The sequence below is a fragment of the Nylanderia fulva genome, unplaced genomic scaffold, assembly GCF_048542155.1.
Source record: "Nylanderia fulva isolate GAGA-0341 unplaced genomic scaffold, ASM4854215v1 Scaffold18, whole genome shotgun sequence".
Lineage (NCBI taxonomy): Eukaryota > Metazoa > Arthropoda > Insecta > Hymenoptera > Formicidae > Nylanderia > Nylanderia fulva.
In genome coordinates this window covers 1,717,560-1,743,633 of record NW_028190055.1, presented here as the reverse complement: position 1 = coordinate 1,743,633, position 26,074 = coordinate 1,717,560, and the positions used below count along the sequence as shown (strand labels likewise).

The following is a 26,074-nucleotide window of genomic DNA, read 5'->3' as shown; positions in this document are numbered from 1 at the left end:
ATCTCGCGTACCGACTGCAGTCGGGCGCGCGCGCGCGCAAGCTGTCATCGGAGCGCCGGAAGTGTGGCCAACTTCAGGTCGCGCGTACGTAATGTCGACTGTGCGATACCACATGGTGACGGTGGTAAGATGGCTTCGCCGATTCCCTGCGTTGCTGGTAAGCATTTTCGCGCAGAATTCGATATTCTTGGATTCGTGCAAAAGTGTCAATTTTTAATTATCGAACGCGCGATTCTCTGGATGAATTCCCTTCCTCGAGGATTGCCGCGTATCCATTCACGATCCTCCACCTTGCACGATGTTCCGGATAGTGCACACTTTTGTCGCGATAAACATGTGTCAGACACGTGTCTCGTCGATGTCGAATAAATTTGGGCGTATTTATGGTAACGGTGATATTCGCGAATTATAAACGCGTAATAAAATGTATGAAAATAAGAAATACCGTAGTCTAACCTATAACTGCTGACGTGTTACTCTCGAACTGCTGACGTGAGTTTTCGCGAGAATAATAAGATTGAAAAAAAATATTGAGATTATTCTTGCCTCGATACATACATTTATCATATAAAAATCCGTCAATTTTATATTTTCTCGTACATTCTATTCAACAAATGCGTACAAGATTATACAGTGTAGCTAATATTTGTATTGTTATTATATATATGAGAAGAGAAAAATAATATATTTTTAATATATATATATATATATATATATATGTATAGTGAGAGGATCCACTGGTATAAATCTAGCGCAAGGTCCACCATCTTACGAATCAGTCAAAACATTTCCCAAAGATGACAGCAAAAGCTGTAAGGCTATGCTCTTTAGTCCAGACGGCCGGTACTTTGCATGGGTTAATACTGTTGGTGTTAAAATTGTACTGTGCGAGACCTGGAAGATTGTTGCTGAAATTGCGCGACCTAAAATCTGCGCTATTAAATTCTCTACCCATAGCACGTATTTCACAACTTGGGAACCATCTTTTGGTAATTTCAAATTATGTATTATATCTCAAAAAGCTATAAGTAAACTTTTAATGAGTTTTAATGTGATGTAATTTTATTATATCTGTAATAGTGAGAATATTGTAATATAATTTCAGTAACACAAACAAGTCCTCAAGGAACACAAAATCTTCACATATGGAAGTCTGAAAATGGTGAATTAATTCACAGTTTTGTGCAGAAGAAACAGATTAATTGGTAATGTATTATACAATTGATTTACATTGATTATAATCCTTTTTTTTTTTATTGGTAAATTTGAAGAGTTCGCGAGATTAGTAATTACAATAACAATATAAACCCTAAATGGTAATCCATTTGGAAATTAATTTTGTATACATTGCTGACATTGTTATCATTAAATATATATATATATATATATATGAGATAGAAATAATAATTTCAAATTTATACCAATAATAGGGAACCACAGTGGTCAAGTGATGAAAAGCTCTGTGGATTATTGAATGGTACAAATGTCCTTTTATACGAAGATAACAATTTTGATAGATATGTGCACAAGATAAGTGCAGGCAAAGTTGCCAAATTTAGTATAGCACCTGGTAATGCTCCCTATCACATTCTCTGCTACATGCCTGGTAATTATATTTATTATTATAATGCAATATTTTTTCCACATAACAATATATATAGTCAGTCAATCAGTATTAATTACAGTAAAATACTGAAATACGAAAGCAACTATATACATCTTAAAGATATATATCACATTTTAATTTGTATATAAAGTATACAGTGATAGCATTTGATGACATTTGTTGTTGATATATTTCAGAACTTTATAATGAACATATAGATAATAATAATAATATTGTTACATGAAATGTGTGATTTGGAAATAATACATATGTACAAGTAACTTTATGCTACAGTTTACAAAATACTATTTTATTTTAGTTTATTTGTTTTAAAGCATATATGTATTTGATAGAAATATAGTAAAAGTGATAAAATGAAGACATTTAAATAATTTTCTGACCATATATATTGTTTTATATTATTAAAAAAAAATAAAATAATAGACACATACATATTGGCATTTTCCAAAACAAAATATGAAACACAAAATATGAGGATCTGCTATGGAAAATTTTCCTAATTATTATACAGCATACAATTTGTAAGTATTTTTTAAACAGAAAAATTATATTGCTATATGTAATTGCACAAAGTAGTTCTTAAATTTATCTAGATTTAATGTAAAAAATAATTTAAATATCTATATTTATATTGAATCATATATGCTTATATATAATGTACAATAAAATAGAACAGAAAATACTGTATAATGTTATTCTAACATATACATTTCCACTAAATTACATTACTTTATAAATTCAACAAATTGAAATTTATATGTGCATTGCTGTTATACCACTTTCCACATTTAGTACTTCTATAATAATTAATTATTTGTTACTTATATGTCTTAAAAAGTATTAAGTATGTGTATTATGTATGTCTTTAAATTGAAAACATTAATGTCACTTCATAGAATTTAAAAAATATACATTTAAATTAAAGACTTTTTAATATATAACTTAGGAAAACCTGGTCAGCCCTCCTTTGGAAGATTATTTCAATATCCAAAATTTGAGATTGGAGAAGCACTTGCGAGCAAAAGTTTTTTTCAGGTAAATCATTGAATGTATTCTAATCATGTCATTATTTGTCTTTTTCTTTTTTTTTTTTTTTCCCCTCAATATTACTTTATGATTTTTAGGCAGATAGAGTTGATATCTATTGGCATCAACGTGGAACAAATGCATTATTGATGGCAAGTACCGAGGTTGATAAGACTGGTGCATCATATTATGGAAAACAGACTTTGCATTATTTCAGCACAAAAGGAGATACTGCTATGGTTACATTCAGTAAGCTTTACAAAAATTACTTTTTTGTTGCAATTTAGCATATTTAAAATTAATTTTGTATCAATATTATAATGTAAATTTTTCCAATTAGGTAAAGAAGGTCCTATACATGCGGTAGAATGGTCTCCCAAAAATACAGAATTCTGCGTGATATACGGTTTTATGCCAGCTAAAGCAACATTGTTTAATCTTAAGTGCGAAGCAATCTTTGAGTTTGGAACATTACATAGGAATAGCATATATTACAATCCACATGGCAACAATATCCTTTTATTACTTAACATATGCTGATAAATCTATACATGTTTTATTAGTATTTATTGAATAGTAATTGAAATCGTACTTAACTAATACTTGTAATAAAAAATAATAATATGCATTAATTTCCTTGACTACTGTGCACTATTGCTTTTGGCTGGATTTGGTAATCTTAGAGGTGGCATTGAATTATGGGATATTGCTAATAGAAAACTTATTGCTAAAACTGATGCACCGGATACTACACTACTTCAGTGGTCGCCGGATGGTGAACATTTTATGACAGCAACTACAGCACCTAGATTAAGAATAGGCAATGGGTAATAATAAACGTATAAAAAGAGACTGTATTTAGTTTTAAATACATTCTATGTACTATCAATTAATAGATATATATTGTTAGATTTAAGATTTGGCATTACACTGGCTCATTAGTGTATCAGCGACCTTGGAATAACCAAGAAGAACTATGGGAGGTGACTTGGCAAAATTTCCCTTCAAGTACTTTCCAACAGAGACCTATAAGTTATAAAGCAGTCGAGGGTATTGTTTCTAGTCCTAGTCAATCACAAGGTAATGATTATTTTTATTTATGAATATTTAGGAGTGAATATCTTTCTAAGCATAAGAGAGAGAATCTAGCTTCGGAATACATATACATAATAATATATAATAATTATTGACGTCTCTTTCTAAAGCACCGAAAGGAGCATATAGACCACCGTGTGCTAGAGGACAAAATATCACTTTTAAATTGCACGATGACATAGAGCCACCTTCAAAACCTGCAGAATGTAAGTATATACAAATGCATATTGAATATATCATTGTTAACTCTGAAATTTGTTTATAGCAAATCCATCAAAAGCTGCACTGAAAATGAAGAAAAATCGGGAAGCGAAAAAGGCTAAAAAAGAATTAGAATCTAATAATTCCACTGTTAATGGACAAGTTACAAGTGCGACAACAAGTGTAAAAATGGAATTAACAGACGATCCTGAAAAGAATAAAAAAATAAAGAAAGTGAAAAGTGTAAGTATATTAATAGCAATATTTTTCCTTTTTTATTACTATCATATAATAAAGATTTAAAATAACATTTCGATTTATGTCACAGAAATTAGATCAAATTTCTAAATTGAAGGAGCAATTAAAATCGGGAAAACAATTAGAAATTAATCAACTAGATAAGATCAAGAAAGAAGATGAATTACTAAAAGAACTTGAAGAACTTACTGTATGATAAACACTCTAGATGTCGAACAGAAATTGACTTGACTTTGCAAAAAAAAAAAAAAAAAAATTGCAATTAAATGGTTCTTTTTAAAGTAAAAGAGTTGCAAGAAATTAGACTTACACTTATGAATACAAATCAAATTATTCATTCTGACAATTTGAAAAACTTGAGATAATTATATCACATGTGTGATACTGTAAGATAAAAATAACTTTGAATCTTTCAAGAGACAAATTATAAATTGAATTGATACTGCATCCAACAATTGTGTTCGCACATACATAAGAATACATGGTCATATTAGTTTTAAACAGAAAACTAATAAATACTATTAAATAAATATGTTTGTTATGTATGATTTTGCTAAAAATTAATAATAATAGAAATAATTGCAGTGTTTATTATCAATCTTAGCAAGAAATCACAAATGATTGTGCAATTTAATAATTATAATTAAAATAAAAGCAGTCTACTGTGTAATTGACAACTCACTATTGTAACGAAAACTTGAAAAGATATTTTTTTTGTTTATTAAAATATGAAAAGCAAATGTAGAAAGTGAGAATATTGGAACGATATAATTGGCCTTTTTTTAATTTTTTCTCAAACATTAGTTCAAAACTTGAAGTTATCTAATATTTTTATAGTGCAGTAATAAATTTTGCATTTAAATATTAGCTTAACATTCTTCTCTGCACATGACTATTACCTAATATTACTTTTTGTAAATTATAAGATTTGGATGTATCAGTCTTTATAATATTAAAAAAAAACTTTAAATATCAATTTTTTTAATAGCATTTAATACTTAAACTTCTTTCTAAATATTATTGTTTTGATTATATTGAATGTTCTATTCAATATTCAATGTTATATTCAATATTTTTAGATAATAATTCAGAAAAAATATTCTCTTTTATATTATATACAATACGAAATCAAGTTAAATGTTTTTGCAATTTTTAAAGAAGTATATATAAATAAGTTTAATTATATACATACATAATTAGTATAAATAAAGAACATTTTTTCAAAATGACAAAGCTTGTTCAATTGACAATGAGTGAAATAAAGTCCATATAAGATTGTATACAATGTGTGTATGTATCTGGGATATGTGTATGTGTAACTGCATTAAAAGATATGTGCAAATTACGTATTATCGATACATAATAAGAGTTTATTATGATGTAGACAGGAACAGCAAAATTGTGCGAATGTTATGTATAGTAAGATGAAATTTATGGAAATAAATTATTAAAGAAAGAATTCAATGGTTGTGCAAGAATATATATAAATATCAATATGTGTATGTATACTCTGTATTCTGTATACAATATTTTATATTTGCATTTCAGAAGATTTGCAACAAAATCTTTAATAATGTAATATAAAAAAAAGCAATATCTACTGATATACAAAGAATTTGGAATATTAATGTGTGTGAATACAAACAAGTTTATTATATTTTATTGTATTTTTCTTGCATAAAATGCGAGAATTTTCTCGCATAAAATAGAATTGTATATTTCTTTTTCCTTCAGATGGAAAGAAATCTTAATTGAGTTTAAAGGAAAGTACTTTTTTACAATTAATTTTCCAATAATTAAATTTAAAATAAAAATGTTTTCTGGATCTTATTTCATAATTCCCGCGTGAATGAGGAAAGCTGGTCGCATTGGGCGATCAGCGGAGACCGGAGCATGGGTGCCAGGGGAAATCGTCCAATCGGAGCCGTCACTCGTCACCCCCACGTCGTCTCGGACGGCGCCGCAGCGCCGCGACAGTCGTGTTTACAGATTTGCCAGTTGAGTTCCGTAACGTCACGTCAAAAAAGTGCAACACACGAATTTCTACAACGTTTACTATGTAAAGGTGCGTTCCCCGGCGACGAGAGGACACGGTCGCGCCGCTCGTTTTCCCGGACGTGATCGTCGACGTCGTCGACGAATCGACGCCATCCGCGGCGGTTTCGCGGGCCACGGAATATCGGCGCTTTTGTTAATATTACGGCAGTGCCAATCGTTAGGATAGTCGCCATTTTGTCCGGAGAGGTTTTAGCCCGGTCGCGGCGAACGTGCGGCGAAAATAGGCGCTGCCTGGACCGCCGAGGATTCTCGCGGAATAATCGCGTAGGTAGAGCGAGCCGCGCGAAACGTCGCCGTCGAGGCGTCTCTTCGGTCCCGGGTGTGCGACGTGTCTCGACGTGTCTCAACGACGATCTCGTCCATCTCGGAGTCTCTCTCCCCCGTTGCGGCCGATCGTTTTCCTCTGCTCCGACTTTCCGCACCCTGGTTGTTAATTATTTCTTCTTCACCTGTCATCCTGTTTTTTACCGAGACTCCGTCGTCGGGCGCGACTTCTCGGCGAAGCTCCTCGTGTGTCGTCTCGGAGGACCGGCACCGCGGCCGCTCCCTGTCGTCGTCGTCGTCGACGTCGACGTCGTCTTCAGCAGCGCCGACTCCTTGACGTTTGACAGCTCACGCGATGCGCGTGAATTCTCTTACGGCGATAATGACTCGAGATCGTAACCATGCGCGATCGCACGATCCTGAGAATGTAAAGTCACTCGCTCTTCTTCGGCGGCAGAGAGAATTTCGTTTGCCCTGTCCGTCTGCGACTTCGCGCTACCTTGCTTAACAGCGTCCGCACGAAGCCCTGATAATGTAATCACGGCTGTCATGCGATTTCCTGCGTTCGGATACACTCCGATTCCGTCATAATCGAGAATATTCACCAGCGATTTTCTGAAGCGAGTGACCGTCACATTGAAATCTCGGAAAAATTTATAATAATTATATTAGGATATTATTCGATAATAGGATAATAGGATAACTTATTCGAGAAATAAGGGCTTATGTAACTGTCTTTGCACAGCTTGAAAAAATTATTAAATTCTTTTATTGCTTGTGAACTCGTAAACTGAATTTAACAATTGTCATTATTGATGGTGTGCACCTACGCTAGACATAGACTCTTGGTTGTTTTTCAGGACACTTGGAAGAAGACAGTGTTAAGATTGTGTCCCTTCTGTTCCTTTGTTTCAGATAATGTAGGTATAGTTTATTAAAACAAGGCCTTTAGGATACAATTATATTTAATGTCAGTATATAAGCTGGATGCTTGTTATTGGTGGTGTAATCATTGGACCAAGAGATATTGAGACAATTAAGGTGTAACAAAGAAAGGTGTAAAATGACGATTGCCACTAGGGGCCAGGGAGTTGGCATAGACCCTCCCGACAGCCAACAAAATACACAGGTATGCGTTTAGAGTATAAAATTATTTAGTAAAATGGTCTGCGATATGCTTTGATTGTATCGCACAAGCAAAATATATGAAAAATCTGTTCTGTATAGATGCACAGTCCACCAGGCCCGCAACAATTGGCTGACACAATGTCGGGACTCCAACTCACTGAGAATGTGGTACAAACAGAATGCAACAATGACGCTATCACTACAGTGGAGGATAGCAATCAGCTTCATGGAGAACCTGAATTTCCTATTTCCAAACTTAATATGCTTCATGAAAAGATATCTAGTCCACGATGGGTTGTACCAGTTCTACCCGAACAAGAATTAGAGTGCCTGTTACAAGCCAGTATCGAACTTTGTAAAAAAGGTAATACATTGTAAATGTCTTAAAGATAATTGTTTGTCTACATATAAATGCATTATAAATAATTATACTTCAGCAGTGTTATTAAATATTTAGATTGCATAGTAACGTATTTGTCTTTGTTATATATCAGAATGTAGCAATTTGTATTTACTATATTGCAGGAATTGATGTACAAAGTGAAGCGTGTCAACGCTTTTTTCGAGAAGGTCTCACAATCTCATTTACCAAGATATTAACAGATGATGCAGTAAACAGTTGGAAATTAAATATTCACAACTGTATTAATGCTAATTGTGCACGTTTGGTGGAATTATGTGTCCTGAAATTAGACGAAGATTGGTTTCCTCTACTTGATTTATTGGCAATGGTTTTTAATCCTAGTAATAAGTAAGTGTATATATTTTAATTTTTTTTTCTCGATTACGAGATATGAGCTTTTAAGATGATTATACTTATATATTGTCAAATTTGTATTTCTAGATTTCACACATTTAATGCAATAAGAGTGTCTGAAACCGTTCCTCCTGGTAGTGATATTCCTGATGAGGAACTTTATGCTCGCCCACCACCTGATTCGCGAAGTCCCCGTGGTTGGCTAGTAGATCTTATAAACAGGTATTTTATATATTATATATATTTATATTTATTATATATATATATATACATATATATTATATATATTTTTTATATGTATTATGTATATGTTATGTGTGCAAATGTGTTTCATTTCAATACAAATCGATATCAATTTCTGTTGCAGATTCGGGAGTCTCAACGGATTTGAAATTTTGCTCTCTAGATTTCAGAGTGGACGTAATTTAACAGTGCCAGTTATTTATGCTTTAATCAGACCTTTTGGCTTGTGTTATGAACTATTGACTGTTCACACGATAGTTAAATATTTGATGCCTATTGTTGTAAGTATTTTTTTCTTAATTTATCATTAAACAATATTTATTTATACGACTTTTAAAAAATATTTTTACATATAGGAAATGGTACCTCTTATTTTGAATAATTTAACTGATGATGAGTTGAAGAAGGAGGCAAAAAACGAATCAAAAAACGATGCAATATCAGCCATAATCAAAGCTGCTAAATGCTTGGTGTCACGAGTACCTCATCAGGAAGAGATGATAAAGAACTTGGAAATACTGAGACTGAAGATGATATTGAGACTCTTACAAATTTCTTCTTTTAATGGGAAGATGAATGCTTTAAATGAAGTTAATAAAGTAATATCTAGTGTTAGTTATCACCAGCATCGTAATACAATAGTGGAGGAGGAAGAATGGCTTACAGCAGAGCGTATGGCAGTAAGTTTTGCTTAAAAATCGACATAATATTATACACATGCATATATCTTCATTTAATATAATGTTTAAATCATGTTAAAGAGAAAGTGTATTAAGTGAATATTTCACTAAATATCACGAGTTTGACACTTATATCGTAAATATTGTAAAGATGTAAAGAGTATTTATTTGTGATACAGAAATGGATTAAAGACAATGGCGTTTTGGAAATTGTACTGAGAGATTCGTTGCATCAGCCACAATATGTAGAAAAACTGGAGAAGATCTTACGCTTTATTATAAAAGAACGTGCACTTACATTAGAAGATTTGGATGCTGTTTGGGCGGCTCAAGCTGGTAAACATGAGGCGATTGTGAAAAACGTTCATGATTTGTTAGCCAAATTAGCTTGGGATTTTAGTCCTGAACAACTTGACCATTTATTTGAGTGTTTTCAGGTATTTATTACAATAGTGTAATGTAATAACAATATCGCAAAAATTGCATAAAATTTAACAATCAAATGTACAATTATTTTAGACAAGTTGGAGGACTGCCAATAAAAAACAACGGGAAAAATTATTAGAACTGATTAGGAGACTGGCAGAGGATGATAAAGATGGCGTTATGGCACACAAGGTTAGAGGAATCTTCAATATATATTTATCATATACATGTAAATATATTTCAGAGACTTTGAAATACTTTTCTATTGTTTCTACTGCTAGGTGTTGACACTTTTTTGGACTTTGGCTCATTCCGATGAAGTTCCGACAGAAATTATGGATCAGGCATTGAATGCTCATGTAAAGATTCTTGATTATTCATGTTCGCAAGAAAGAGACGCGCAAAAGACAATCTGGTTGGATAAGTGTGTTGAAGAGTTGAAAAATGGCGATAAGTGGGCCCTTCCTGCATTGAAGCAAATTCGCGAAATATGTTGCCTTTATGAACCAAATCCCAACTTGGGTCACAGTACACGTAGTCATCATTTACATTACAGGTATGTACACACAAATGTACATGCAGATACGCATTACATTACATTACATTGATCATTTTTTACTCTTTATTTCTATTACACAGGCAAGAAGTAATAGAACGTTTACAGAGCGAACATTCAGTAGTGATACTTGTAACAAATAGTTTAACAAATTATATGGATAAAGTGCGACAATTGGTAAAGGAAGATCCTGAAATCGACGCGAATTCTTTTATGCCTGATGGTCGCTATAATCATATTATGCAAGTGCAGGAAAGATTGAATTTCTTGCGTTTCCTATTAAAGGTAAGATTCCACATTTTGGAATACTAAGATAAGGATGAATTTCTGTTAAAAAATACATTGAATAACATTACATGGATTTTTCAGGATGGACAATTATGGTTATGCGCCGATCAAGCGGAGCAGATTTGGCAATGTTTAGCAGAGCAGGGTGTATTTGTTTCGGATCGCGAGGCGTGCTTTAAATGGTTCTCTAAGCTTATGGGAGACGAGCCAGATCTAGATCCAGCAATAAACAAAGACTTTTTTCAAAATAATATACTGCAATTAGATCCGACATTACTTACAGAAAGCGGTATTAAATGTTACGAAAGATTTTTTAAAGCTGTTAATTCTAAAGAAGGAAAATTGAAGCTGAAACGTAGAACATTTCTTATGGATGATGTGGATTTAATTGGGACTGATTATTTATGGAGAGTACGTAATAACATATGTTTCAATTTTATTATTTTTGTCTTTTATCTTGTTTTACATGCATGTGTATATATATTTTTGCTTAACAATGGTAATTTTATTTATCTATAGGTAGTAACAAATAGCCCAGAGGAAATTGCAAACAGGGGTATAGAACTCTTAAAGGAAGTGAATACGAATTTAGGACCACGACTGCAGTCGTCTGTTTTAGCATTTCATGAAACATATATAGCGGAATGCATGGACAGACTGAAAGCTCATTATGATACTGTGACTGTTTTGAGCAGAGTATATTTGGATGGAAAAGAGGAACGTGAAGAACAAATGACAAATAAAATTAAAATAGAAGCCATAAAAATGTGTCGCGTCATGAAAGTTTTGCAGGAATATATAAACGAGTGCGATACAGCTTTTCCAGGGGAACGAAAAATATTACCATTGCATAGGTAAAGTTACAAATAATAACGAGAACGTTTCTTCTTACAAATGCATGTACGATGTAAGCGCAATATTTAAATTCCATTTCAATTACAGAGCAGCTCGTGGCAAGCATCTATCACTTGTTATTCGTTTTGCGAGTCCTGGTCGAAACGTCGACGACATAGATATCTTCACGCATAGTAATGACACATTAGCTTCATTGAGACGTCAGATATTACGTAGAATTAAAGCAAGCGGAACAAATGTGAAACTCGATTTATTTATTAATGGAGATTCGCTGGAACAATCCGATGATAGGAAACTCCTTTCTCAGATCCCACTGAGAGACAAAATGGTGAATATTAATAAGATTATTAAAAGGTTTAACATGTAAAGATTCATATCCGTACAATTTTCGTGATTATTTGTTTTTTCTTTTAGTTGTTATCTGCGAAGCTCAGTCAAGTAAATAGCAATATGCCAAGCTCACCGGATAGTAGCTCTGATAGCTCTACTAGTTCTCCGCATCATCCGTACGACGGGCCGAATGTAGAGGCAGAGAACAGTTTGCCCGGTGTGGTAAGTTTACTAACGTAAAATTTAGAAATTTAATCCTCGCATTCTCCGCATTTGTTATATTGCGTTCTTATTAATTAATTTAATTGTGCGATTTCGTTCCTAGGTCATGTCGCAGAGGTCGCAATACGCGACATTCTTCTTTCAATTGGCAGATCTTGGCTGCACGCTTCAACATTCGCAACTGCGTGACGGTGCGCGAAATCTCTTACAATTGGTGCCGCCGGATACCTTCACTGTAACAAGATTACAGTGGTTATTTGGTCATTACAAAGACGACGAAGCTTTACAGAACCCCTCTCAGTATCATTGTAACGAGCAGAATACGACGGTAGATTCTCTATTTTTTACTGCAAGTCCTAGCCAAGTTTTATACAATTTAGAGGTGAGTGCGGATTAAATAAATTTTATTCTTCTACGCTTGTACTATCAATAATGCTTCTTTTTTTTTTTTAATTTCTAGGTGTTGTATACTTTGTTAATGCCTGCTCTCGACCCCACGTCGGAGAGAGCGTTTGAATTTCAATATAATTTCATAAAAAGCGGTGAAGCGGGCGTTATCCTCGATATGCTAACCAAAAACAAGTTTTTACCAAATGCGGACGAGACTACAAAACGCTCTGCGTATTTAACAGTGCTGAGATTATGCAAGCTTCTTCTGACGGTGATGGGTAACGTGATGGCATGCGTGATGGACGAGGTTCAAAGCGGGACTCCGGAGAATCATGACAATCACGTTAACAATCGCGGTCGAGTGACGGTACTCAAACAGGCACTTCAGAGTGTACCGAATCAAAGTACCGAGTACATGTTGAGAAGCGTAGCGGCTAAATTGGCACAGCATCTGGCCCATCGAATGCTATCCGGCGGGCCGGAGGCCGATCGATGTCGGCAGCTTTTTGTGCAGGCCCTTTCCTGGGAATTACCGGATGTGGCTACTATACGTGCCATAATTAGATTAGCGTGGGCCGCATCTACGGGTAACTTGAACAACATTAACGCGTCGAACGACGTCCTTCACTTGATGCACGAGATTAATCAGAAGGAACAGAGAAATCCCGACAACAACGACGTCCTCGTGTGTAAGGAGGCGCTCGAAGTGCTAACGATCGCCCTTGTGTTGAATCCATCGGCGTTGGAAACGTTATCGCACGACAAAATCTGGCACACTTTCCTGATAGACCTGGTGCTACTTAGTACGTCGAGAGCCATTAGGATCGCCGCCGGCGAGCAATTTTTTCTCATCTCGACGTGGTGCAGCGGCGGACATCAAACGTTACTGGTCACTATAACTCTTCTCTTCGCTGTTTTAAACACTATCGTTACGGAGAACGCGAAACAGAGTCACGAATACTTCCAACTTCTGTGCCGGTTATTGAACTTCGCGCATATGTCAGGTTGTCCCTTGACGACCGCGGAGACGCTATTAAACGTGGAAATAGCGTGGTTGAAAAAAGTTCGGGATAACATGAAGGAGACCGGAGAGACTCAGGTAGACGAGGCCTTACTCGAGGGTCACCTAGGTCTAACCAAGGAACTGCTGGCCTTTTTGCCACCGAGCCAAAAATACGAGATCGGTTCCGACGAGAAGCACGGAGTTAATTTGATCAAGGAGTTAGTCGAGGACTTTGTGTTCCCCGCGTCTCGTTTGATGCTGCAGCTACGTAGCACCGGCGAATTGAGCCCATCGCAAGCGTGTCCGGTCTGCAGTACTCCTCAATCGACTAGTGCCGCGTTCGACTTGCTCGTAGGTCTTTGCGTAGGCTGTGTACCCAACATGAAACTTCTAGTCACAATGCTCACCGACATGTTCTACTCCGAGAAGGACGAACCTTTAGCTGAATGGGATTATCTACCACCTGTGGGTCATAGACCGCTTAAAGGTTTCGTAGGCTTGAAAAACGCAGGGGCGACCTGCTACATGAATTCAGTATTACAACAATTGTACATGGTGGAGAGCATTAGAATCGGACTATTAGCGGCGGAAGGCGCGGCGACTGATTTAAATGAGGACTTTTCGGGCGAGGAGAGAATCGAAGGGGAGCAGACGATCGAGACGAACGACAATGATACGAACGAAGAAAAGTGCGGTGCCGATGAATCTAGAAAGGAATATAATATCGGTATTTTGAAGCAAGTGCAAGCGATATTCGGTCACCTGGCTTATAGCAAATTACAATATTATATACCTAGAGGATTGTGGAAGCATTTCAAGTAAGAATAATTACAATTTTATTTTTACAAACTAAAAGTAAAATTAGCACAATGATTTATGTCCACTAGAAATGTAGTTTTTTTTATATTTTATTATTTATTACCAATATATATTGTATAATAATATAATATTTACTTATATATAATATTATATATAAATTCTAATAATTTTTTATGTATGCATTCGACTTTTATAGACTTCAAGGAGAACCTGTAAATCTTAGAGAACAACAAGACGCGGTAGAATTTTTTATGAGTCTGGTAGAAAGTCTAGACGAAGCATTGAAAGCCTTGGGACACGAGCAGATAATGGGCAAGATTCTTGGTGGCTCGTACAGCGACCAAAAAATCTGCAAAGGTTGCCCTCATAGGTACCTTTTTAGTTCTTACATTTTTCTTTCTTCGGTAGACTGTAATACCGCATTACATTGTCTTCAGATATTCCAAAGAAGAACCGTTCAGTGTGATAAGCGTGGACATACGGAATCACAGTAATTTATTGGATTCTCTTGAGCAATATGTAAAGGGAGAATTGCTAGAAGGTGCAGACGCCTACCATTGTGATAAGTGTAACAAAAAGGTATGATTCTGTGCATTAATATCATTTCTTACGAATGTATAAAAGATCCTTTGAAAGTAATTTCCAAAAGATAGATGATAGTTTATTAATTAGTGATGAAAATAAAATGGATCTTTTATACGTCTTAAAAACAAACTAAAGGCAAAGTTCAACTCGAGCAAACATTTTACATATTTTGCATTTTATTTTAGGTCGTAACAGTAAAGAGGTTGTGCGTGAAAAAACTGCCACCCATTTTAGCGATTCAGTTGAAAAGATTCGAGTACGACTTTGAGCGCGTATGCGCCATAAAATTCAACGATTATTTTGAGTTTCCGCGAGATCTGGACATGGAGCCTTATACCGTTTCCGGTTTAGCTAAACTGGAGGGAGAGGTCATAGATTGCGATTACGAGGAATCTGTGAAAGGGACGTGCACCAAGTATCAATTAACTGGTATCGTGGTTCACAGCGGTCAGGCTAGCGGTGGCCATTATTATTCTTACATCCTGCACAGGTACTTTGAACATGCGAAATATATATATATATATATGTATACGTGTAACTGACTGACTGAATAAAGTTTTTTAATATTTTTTAATTGATATTCAATAATTTTGCAGGTTAAACGATGGCACTGCCAAGTGGTACAAGTTCGATGACGGCGATGTGACGGAGTGTAAAATGGAAGAGGAAGAAGAAATGAAATCTCAGTGCTTTGGCGGTGATTATTTAGGGGAAGTATTCGATCATATGCTCAAGCGAATGAGTTATCGCAAACAGAAACGATGGTGGAATGCGTACATGTTATTTTATACGAGATTAGACGTAGAAGAGAATTCTCTAATGAAGAGTGTAAATGAATTGTCATTGTGTAAGTATATGTGTATCTAGTAACACTGATAAGCTTGATCTTAGCTATAATATCGTCTCTTATCGCGCATTGTTTCCTTTCAGATACGAAACTAGGAGTTATGAAAATGCCACCGGCGATAGAATATAGTGTGCGGAAACAGAATATCAAATTTATGCACCACCGAAATCAATTTAGTGCCGAATATTTTCAATTTATCAAGAAACTGGTGTCCTGTAATCCACATAATATTAACAGACAGAATCTGAATGAGAAACTCGTAAGTTGCCATGACGCATACATAAGATACAAGATTTCTCAACAGGTTCTTCTTATTTAATAAACATTGTATTCGCATATTTTCAGAGTCCCGAAGCGGAAGAGCTTGCGATGCTGTCGGTTCAATTAGCATCCAGATTTCTTTTCTACACGGGCTTTCATACTAAAAAAACATTACGCGGAACGGCGACAGATTGGTACGACATCATATGCCATCATTTGCGTAGCAGTAAAACAGTGCGTTCTTGGTTCGCCAATGAAGTGTTGTTCAATCATCCGCATAGGTAATTCAACAGATTTTTCAAAATACATGATCTTGCACATAAAGAGAGAGAGAAACATTTGAGACATTTTAATAACATTAATTATTTTTATTCATGTATTATAGATTTTGCGAGTATCTCTTGAGTTGTCCCAGTACGGAAGTACGCACTGCTTTTCTCAAGATTTTGGTGTTCCTTGCACATGTTTCTCTACAAGATGGTCCATGCGCCCCGCCTAGCCTAAATGCACCGAGTGAGTACTCAAACGATTAAATAGAAATTATATATATATACACTATTTGATACACTTTTATAATTCATAAATATATTTTTTTATCAGCCATACTCTTCGATCCAGTAGCAACGCTCAGCGATCATCTGTTACATGCGGTACTGTCGTTATTGCACCGTGAAATTTCAGATCATGGGCGTCATCTTCCTCATTATTTCTCCCTCTTTCACGCGTACGCTTCGCTCGGTCTTGCCGAGAAGGCACAATTGCTTAAGGTATAAAGTTAATTATTACAAATTTAAATACACACATATATATATATATATATATATATATATATTTAATATAGATATTTATATATAATATCAATAACATATATATGTTACTGATATTATATATAAATATCTATATAATTTTATATAAATATATAATTATATATAATCACTGATTTTTTTTCGTTGTAGCTAAATGTCCCGGTTACGTTCATGTTGGTCGCCATTGACGAAGGTCCGGGTCCTACCATAAAGTATCAGTATCCCGAATTGACTAAACTGCATCAAGTAGTAAGCATGTTGATACGGTGCTGCGACGTGTCATCGAAAGCACATTCGAGTCACACGCAGACCCGTGCAGAACCTTTGCCGAATCCGTACGGAGATCCCGCCTGTCAGTCGGAGTATCTTATGCCGATCCAGTCGCAAGCGGCTGATATATTATTTGTCCGTACTAGGTGAGAGATTGATTGATTCGTATTTTTAATAACGGAAAATAAAATCTGTATATGTCTTTTTTTTGCTCAACAATTTCTTATTCTGTCCTACATACAGTTACATAAAAAAATTGATAGAGGACGCTAATGTGACGGAGGACACGGTTAAATTGTTGCAATACTGTTGCTGGGAGAATCCACATCTGTCGCGTACGGTGCTTAGTGAATTATTGTGGCAAATAGGTTTTGCGTATACTCACGAGCTGAGGCATCATACGGATCTGCTGCTTACGATACTATTGATGGAAGATTCGTGGCAAACGCATCGCGTGCACAACGCACTCAAGGGTAAGTTGATTCTTTTGCGCGAAACATTGAAGTTAAAAAAAGTTGTTCCGCGATAATTATTGAGATTGTATCTTTCAGGAGTTCCCGACGAACGAGAGGGTTTATTCGAAACGATCCAAAGAAGTAAAAATCATTATCAAAAAAGAGCTTACCAGTGTATTAAGTGTATGGTGCAGCTCTTTAGTAAATGTAGACCTGCCCATCAGCTTTTACACCATAGTCCAGAACTGAAGAGAAAATGGAGTCATGCCATAGATTGGCTCCACGACGAACTCGACAAAGTATGTAGCGCGACAGCTAAAAGTAGTAATTTACATACGCATTATTACGATATTAGTAAGATCATTACAAATGCTGAATAAATATATTATTTTCAGAGACCATATGCCTCTACGGCGCCTTATACACATGCGTACAATAATTGGTCTCCGCCAGCACAATCCAATGATTCCGCGAATGGGTATGTTTTGGAACGTAGCAATAGCGCGAGGAAGACTTTGGAACGAGCATGCGAACTGTGTCCGGACGAGGAGCCAGAAGTTGAAGACACAACCGAAGATTGCGCGGAAGAAGCTGAGAAACGTGTGTTTACATATCCCAATTCACTTAAATATTCCAATATTTCTGCTGGAAAATCATTCCAAAGTTCATATCGAGTCTCAAAGAGGCGTAGTAACAATAGAGACTTAGGATGGTACTCTGTATCATCTACGGAGTAAGTTGTACAACTATACTATATCTTTTTTATAATATATATTCCAGTAGTAATAATTAGAAAATATAATTACTTAAATTTCTCTATATGTTACAAATATTGCAATTTAGAATTTATTGACAAGTGTTTTATAAAATTAGATATTAGATATTGAATTTTATCATTTTTGTAAATATGATTGTTTTTTGAAAATAAATTCACAATTGTTAATACTTTTTGCAGTTACCCCGATTTTACCGTAATTCAACAAATGCAAGATGAACAACAGCCTCAACCAGGACCTTCTCCAGTACACACGCCCCACTTAGCGCTTCAAATGCATAATCCGCAGAACTGTGAGTCGTCACAAAATACCAGTCAGGATCCATAATGAACGCTGAACACTGATGTTCTACCAAGTTGCTGCCTCAGTGAAATGATTTCGGAATACTTAGATATTACTGCGCCAGAAGCTTGGTGGCGAACAGTAGCAGCATATGTACAGATATAACAAGTGAGGGTTTGTTTTTTTTAGTGATCTTTAACAAATTCGTGCTAATCTCTTAGTTTCATTGTGGGTAGTTCTTTTGATAATATGACGCGCTATAAATGTTCGAATCGCAAACAAGAAAAACGAAATGGGAAACGATTACGACTGAGAACTGAATTAATGCATGCTGGTTGAGGCAATCAATTTTCGACAATTTTTTCCTCCTTGATCTTGACATTGTTTGTCATTCATCATGTTTGTGTCCCCCGACAACTGTTTGGCTTCCAATTCTAGAAATGACAATTTGACAAAGAAAAAAAGAAAAATATATATAAAGATGCGCGCACTCTCCCTGTCTCTCTCTCTCTTTTTAAGAGAGATCGATAAAACTAATAGTACAGCTAAGAGTTTCATTTGCCTCGATTAATGCATGTCGATTCAAGCTTAACGAGTATCATAAGATTGTATAAATGTATAGCGAGTAGTGTTACGGAATCCCGTTCTCTGCCGATTAGAAAACAAGAATATAAAGCATAATTTTCCGTATGCCTATGTAAATTTGTTACTAATAATAAAAAAGAAGAGTTGAAATAGAACTTTTTAATGATCGAAAGATACAATTACAAAAAAAAGAGAAAACGAGTTAGTATATTCTCATCTTATTCAGAGAAAGCACAGTTATCGCGAAGCTATGCTCTAACATATGTATGTATATATACATACATACATACATACATACATACATATATTCTTATGTATGTATGTATTTATGTGCATATAGCTATGTGCGATATATGTATAACATAGCTTTTGCTATTTAATCTTTTAACAACAGAATAAAAGAACCTTCTTGTACTTAATAATCTCGAGCATTCTGGAAGAAAGACACTTATCCGGCGGCCTGCCGTGCTGCTAAAATTTCAACATACGCCAATGATGCCTCCTGTTGTGCTTTCTTTCAGTTCGACCGATTTGAAAGAGTTGTGCCTTCGACATTGTGCGACTCCATTGTACTTTTAGGTAGATATTTAAGAATCAAGTTGTTGCTTCAAATTTGATTGCTTATACCTCGCTTGTTGAGTTGACTATGAAAAAAAGAAAGGGAAAAAGAAGCTAGAAACTTGTCAGGAAACTTGCGTGAGATTCGATACAATATTCATCGACGAGAGATATTTATAAGAACGTTGAAACGTATTTCGAAATCCGAAAAAACGTGATTGCTGCGAGCCACTCTAGTTTATCATGTCATGACGCACGCATAATACGTTAAAAATTATCGACATCGAGTTGTCCCGTAAGGGTAATCGTTTAGAAATGAAAAATGTCCTCATTCGGAACACAAATTTTTACGGAGAAAGGAATTGAAAAAAGAAAAAGCATGACGCAAGTAATAAGATGCAAAGAGGATATGGAGCAAACAAATAATTAATTTGTATCGTTGTATGGTACGACCTATATCGTTGATAGAGCCGTGGTCTTTTCGCAAAAATTGTGAGAACGATCACAGCGCGTTTCGATAAAATCGTCCCGGCATACCACGTAACAGAAATATTCTACGAGAAAGAATGAGAAATAGAGACGAAGAAAAGGAGAATGAGTAACGAACGACCTTTGAATTTATGAACTGGCCATTGCTCTGACTTATTGAATAAAGAAAGGAACGTGTGTGTGTTATATATATATAGAATATTATATATAAAAATAATCTTATATAAAAGAAGAAAAAAGAGAAATAAAATCACATGTAACGTGGAATAAGCGACCCGTGTGTATAATAAGATTTCGTGCGAAAAACCAACGACTATGTCAAGACACCAGGAAATAATGACGTATTGATTATTATTGTTCGTATTTATCGAATACCGAGTTAAACACAGTGTACCAAATTATATAATAGCTTCTATTGGTTAAAAAATAATAATGGTACCTAATCTTACTCAAACATGTACATATACATATAGACATTACACAGACAACTGCTTTTTATATGTGATAAAAAAAATTATTATATTCCTATTATATATACATTGAGATTTAGAGAAACACTATTGTAAATCCTGGTTTTTGTACACAGACTGTATGCTAAGTTCACTTTTGTTAACACGAAAATGTAGTCTATAATTATTTAATATTTAATTTTACCCCCACCAATAATAAGCGCGTATATCATGTAAAAAAAAGTTACTTTATTTCTACTTTTCTTTTTTTAATTTGAGAGAGATATGGTTCACAAAAACTGGAAGTGTCATGATACTAGTGTCATTTATCTTATGCGTGGTAGAAATAAGGGAGACATAAATTGTGTGCGATAGCCGAGCGCATTATACGTAATATAAGATCGCTGAAATTATCGTTTTTTTTTGCCATCAAGATGAAACAGCGCTCGGCATTGTAGTATAAAAAGAAAGGAGGAAGAGAGATAACGGGGGACAGTAGAGATTGCGACGGAATGTCATTTTCCCGCATACATACATACATACATACATACATCATTTAAGATTAGTGTAATTTCGCTGAATGTAGATTTTTGCGAGAATGCTACGAGGATGTGCAAAGCGAAAATCGTTTCTACACTTATTTTTGCAAAAATAATGACACGTATTTACATTGGAATTTACAACTCACCGGAATTATATACGATTTCCTATAATACTTGTGTACGTAATAAAGTAAAGGGAGGAAAGAAACGAAAGGGAGGATTGTGTGCACCAGTTTTATGGTATGCGTGATCCCATCTCACAGATATCAATTTACGAACCAAATAAAATTTGCTATTAATTACTTTGCGTATTTCGCGCGGCGCACTGCGATTTTTTATGTTTTCGAGTACGAGGGTCGTCGGACAGAAGTCAAACAAAAAATCAAAGGCAAATGCGTGGACTGTGCCGTGCACTGACGGAAACCAAAATCATTGGTTATTCTTTAAATTGTATGCTTGTAAAGCTAATTATCGTAAATACGTAGTAAAAGAAAAAAAATTATCTCATTAACGTTTCTTTAGTTCTAGTTCCAAAGGTAATTTTAATTGTATTTAGCGCGATTATGACGCTCTAGTCAATAAAATTACGAATTAATGAAAGGGGAGATTTAATAGTTTTATTCGCATTTAATGCGATCTGTTCTCGGAGTTTTTATAAGATTCTAACACCGCGAAAAGAGATTATGTATGTCGCCCGTTGTCATCAATTTTGTATTAACACACGAACGTTTCTGCAGATTTCGATTTGCGATTTCTTCTCAGCATTTTCTCATTTGCCTTTGACGTGCGAGTGACTCGTCATTTGTAAACTACCTCGATTACTTGCAAAGCAATATATTTACGCTGTACTTCGTTTTAGCGATCCCGCCTCGTGGAAGGGAGACGATCGCGAGCGCTGATGCATCGAGTGCACTCCCCCTTTTATAATCTCGTTTTATTATTGAAAAATAATTACAAATTAAAATTTATTCGAACAGAATTTGTCTAAACTTTCTCTTCATCACGCTTCGCAAAACTTCATTGAAATATTTTAAAGGAAGGGAAGAAGGGATTCGTCATTTTTACCAAACACTGTAAATACTTTGTGCACCAGCGCGATCGTTGATCGCCACACAGTATCGTTTACGAAACTATTTAATTAGTTACCATCTATAAGGAATGAATAGAAAAGTATTTGTCGAACAGCGATTTGTTGGTCGTAAGTCTGCGTTCAGACTAAAGATTCACCGAAGATGAATAATATCGGTTTCAAAGCTCCGATATAAACATCGATCCTGACGCATGATCCTTGGGCCAAGTCTGTGTTTCGCAAGCTTAATCCTTACCAAAGTTAAATACGAGAAGCATGTTTTCCCACTTCTATTCGCGCGTTTAACATTTACATGAACATCTTTATACGCTCATGTAGAGTAATTTTTTTAGAGGCGAGTACAGATTGTGTGATTTGTACTCTCGATTAAAAAATATTAATTAATATATTAATTTATCTTTTTCGCTGCGACGCATTTAATGAACACTAAGTGTCACGCCGCTTTCGTATCTTTGAAAACTTTGAGGACGAAAAAAAAGTAAAATTGAAATTTGTTTACCAAGAAACGAGACTTTGAATTTGCACAGTATAATAAATATATGTAATTAACATTTAACCAATTTTTGAAATATAACAATTTCCCTAATTTTGAGATAATTATGTATTCTAATGCGTGAATATTATTTAACTTATGCATGTGTGTAACAAGGCTTGTCTTGTTGCATGTTTCTAATTTCTACGCTTTCTTCACACAAAACTAAATACACATGTTTTTTTTTAAAAAGCGAATAAATGAAAGAAGTAAATTAAGAAGTGTAGAAACACGTGCGTCACGAATAAAAAAGAATAAACCGAATAATTTATTGTCTGGGACTCGTATAAATATTTTAAATCGCGTCATGGCGAAAGAGCTAAAGTAATTTACAAGAATCGAGCATAAACAGTAGAGTTAATGTAAATGCCTTTGCGCTGTTACTTTCACCCATAGCACCAATTAATCGCGATTTATGCGATAAAAAACTAGGAAAACGATTATCTATTATCATTACGGGATCTAGAATAGATTCCGCGTACTGTTATTTAGCGTTTGCTTTGCCCCAGCGAGACTCTGGAAATTGTCATTCCGTTCAATTGAATACTGAAACGAAACCTGAATTGGACGCAAAAGAGAGATAAGAGAAACATGTACGATAATGCGTATATAGGACGATTATTAAGTTGCAAGAGTCTCATTGAAGAGACGCGTCATTAACAAATTAATTGACGATTTCGACGGCACGTTAATAATAATGCTAGATAAGATTTTCGAAGATGAAGAGAGGCCAGATTCGGAACCTCTTCTCTCGCTGATGTGACATTATAGTATTGGAACTTGATTGGATGATAGATGTTAGCGAATAAAGAGAACATTTTTGCGCTTATAGACGAGATGTATAGGACGAGTACATATAAATGTAAGGAATTATGCAGGATTATTAACGTGTTTACTGTCCACACATACGAACGTTCCTACGAATATATGTCGTATGGACGCATACGATTTCATGGACGTATCGCTCTGATAATAATGTTACCTATACGTTTATGATCACGTATGTATTATTATGCAATCTCTGAAATAAAAACCTTTTTTAGCCAAAATCAAGAGTGAAAATGTGTTTAATTGGTGATTCGAATAGTCGATCAGGATGCAGGCAGCGAGAATGTATGCAGAAAGCTGAAATAGATGGACAGTAAATGTGTTAAAGATGCACTGTGTGCGATGGCGAGAGAAAAAAATGCTGTCGAGACTTTAAAAAAAATGAAATCAATGTAAGATTAACACGCAGATGTCGCCGGAAAATCTCCATCACACTTCTGGGACGTTTTTCAAACGTCTCTTGGACGATTTTTGGACTTCTGTGTTGTTTAAGATGTTAAAGTAAGAGAGTACGTTGACAGGCACCGATTTCCGGAGAAAAATATATTATAATAGACAAGACAAGATTTTTTTAAAGCGAGACAGATTTTAAGAAAAAACTTTAAAAAAAATTTGACTAATCGGGAGATATTAGATGAAACCGATTTATTTTTATCGCGAAATAACATTGTCCTCAAAATTATTTACGTTACGCATATTCAATCCAATTTTTATAATCTCGATATTTTTCTTTTTTTATAAACGCGTCGACATAATTAAAAACGTTTGCGCTTGCAAGTGCATCTGGATTCTTTTCGTTATTTTATCAAATTATCAGCTGTTTCGCGTTTATATATATATATATATATATATATATATATAAAATTAAATAATGTTACCAGAGATGAATAAACTATGAGGCTAATGTTTTCGAGATTTTTTTGTATTTTGAGAACAAGACGACGAAACGCGAACAATACAAAACTCCAAAAGACGTCCGGAAAACGTCTGAAGGACGTGTAAAAAAACCACTAGGATTTTAAATGTATCTCGAAATATTAGGATTTAATAGATCCGACAATATATATTAAGATCGCAGGAATTATCGGTCCTTTAGACGTCTTACCGAGGATGCCTTCTAGTTCCGTGTTGTTTGGTAGACGAGAATAAAAACGGGAGACAGATTTGTCTCGTTTGAGATGCGCGCGTGACCGGAAGTCCCCCGTCAAAAAAATAAATAAAAAAAAAAAAGAACAGAAGCGCTCAGGTCGTCCCGCGCGCTACATATCCGTTAAAAAAATAGCGCATTTATGCAGGCATTTTTCATTTTAAACTCGTCTTATCGAGCTCGTAAACAACTCGCCAACCGATCCTGCGACCCTTCTCGCCGCCGACCCGCGCGATTATTTATGGTCCCTCGCAGACTCTCTCTTTCGATATACATATTATATATATATATATATATATACATATAAATATAATATAAGTATAATTATTAAGATTGTGTATATTCTTAATTAGATGCAACGTGTTGGCGTGCGCGCGCGGTCGCTAGGTGATTTCAAATAAAAAGAAAAATGCACACATACACACACACACACACACACACATATGCACGTAAATACATACATATACACACGGGGGGTTGCGGGCGACGGTTTGCAAACTTTCGCGGGGAGCTTTCACTTACGAAAAGGACGATATACGAGTACTCGCACGTGTGTCCTGCGTGTTTACGCAGTAAGGAGACCTCTGCCGCCTGTGGAATCTTTTGTGTATTATTTCTAACAGAATGTAATAAAGTAAAGTTTAAACAAATATATGCGATCACTTCGCCTCCTCTTTTCTTCGCGAATTTTTTTTTTTTATTTCATACAAATACAGGGTGTCCCATTTTAATGTTCCACATCAAATAAGTTTTTTATTTTTGATTGTAGAAAAAAATGTTTCAGACAAAAGTTGTATGTAAAAATGTTTCATTATAGTGTTTTGAAAAGCTCTCAATGTCAGCTACAAGAATATGTAATGAAAAGTAGGTGGTTCCATTTAAGAAATTAAAGGTGACCTTTACATGACCCTCAAGCAACTATTCAAGGTCAAACTAATGGCACCACCTTATGTCCTCCTCGAAACCATACAATTTTTGTCTGAAACATTTTTTTCTACAATCAAAAATAAAAAACTTATTTGGGGTGGGACATTAAAATAAGGGCATCCTGTATAGCATGTTCATAAATATCAAAATAATAATATAACATTTCAAGCATTAATACAAGACCATATGAGACTGTAAATCTCTATTTTTATGATATTACAAGTGACAAGTTGTAATTGGAAATAAATAAAATAATTGAACAGTATGTTCATGAACTGGGAAACACAAACGTAATATTAGTTATTTTGATATACGAACGTAATATTAGATTCATTGTAGTTGATAATCTATCATAAAAAATGTGTGTTACGAGATTTATCGGAATTACTTTATCAGAATACTACTGTAATTAAAAGTTT

At 34.9% G+C, this 26,074-nt stretch overlaps 2 protein-coding genes across 4 annotated transcripts; both read left to right on the top strand.

Moving 5' to 3' along the window:
* The first annotated feature begins 47 nt into the window (after window positions 1-47).
* eIF2A (eukaryotic translation initiation factor 2A) lies at window positions 48-5,666 on the top strand. The gene is made up of 12 exons (XM_029312409.2): window positions 48-157; window positions 726-989; window positions 1,106-1,205; window positions 1,431-1,606; window positions 2,574-2,662; window positions 2,752-2,902; window positions 2,994-3,164; window positions 3,306-3,480; window positions 3,564-3,733; window positions 3,859-3,954; window positions 4,014-4,192; window positions 4,278-5,666. The coding sequence occupies exons 1-12, from the start codon at window positions 130-132 to the stop codon at window positions 4,401-4,403; spliced, it is 1,725 nt and encodes a 574-aa protein (XP_029168242.2). The 5' UTR covers window positions 48-129; the 3' UTR covers window positions 4,404-5,666.
* Window positions 5,667-6,186: 520 nt separating this feature from the next.
* faf (ubiquitin carboxyl-terminal hydrolase-like faf) lies at window positions 6,187-25,378 on the top strand. Of its 3 annotated transcripts, none has more exons than XM_085481441.1 (30): window positions 6,187-6,272; window positions 7,445-7,658; window positions 7,757-8,021; window positions 8,183-8,408; window positions 8,502-8,636; window positions 8,782-8,938; window positions 9,014-9,337; window positions 9,517-9,774; window positions 9,857-9,955; window positions 10,045-10,319; window positions 10,403-10,604; window positions 10,689-11,018; window positions 11,127-11,461; window positions 11,550-11,790; window positions 11,877-12,014; window positions 12,118-12,396; window positions 12,475-14,225; window positions 14,423-14,596; window positions 14,664-14,805; window positions 14,997-15,301; window positions 15,408-15,658; window positions 15,742-15,917; window positions 16,004-16,200; window positions 16,305-16,432; window positions 16,520-16,686; window positions 16,876-17,141; window positions 17,239-17,468; window positions 17,547-17,749; window positions 17,846-18,183; window positions 18,406-25,378. In XM_085481441.1, exons 2-30 carry the CDS (start codon window positions 7,593-7,595, stop codon window positions 18,551-18,553), a joined length of 7,806 nt encoding a protein of 2,601 aa, XP_085337567.1. In that variant the 5' UTR covers window positions 6,187-6,272; window positions 7,445-7,592; the 3' UTR covers window positions 18,554-25,378. The 3 variants fall into 3 exon arrangements, with proteins under 3 accessions (XP_085337567.1, XP_085337569.1, XP_085337568.1); XM_085481443.1 differs by having other exon boundaries at window positions 17,846-18,050; window positions 18,406-18,484; XM_085481442.1 differs by lacking the exon at window positions 6,187-6,272 and adding an exon at window positions 6,303-6,529.
* The last annotated feature ends 696 nt before the right edge of the window (window positions 25,379-26,074 follow it).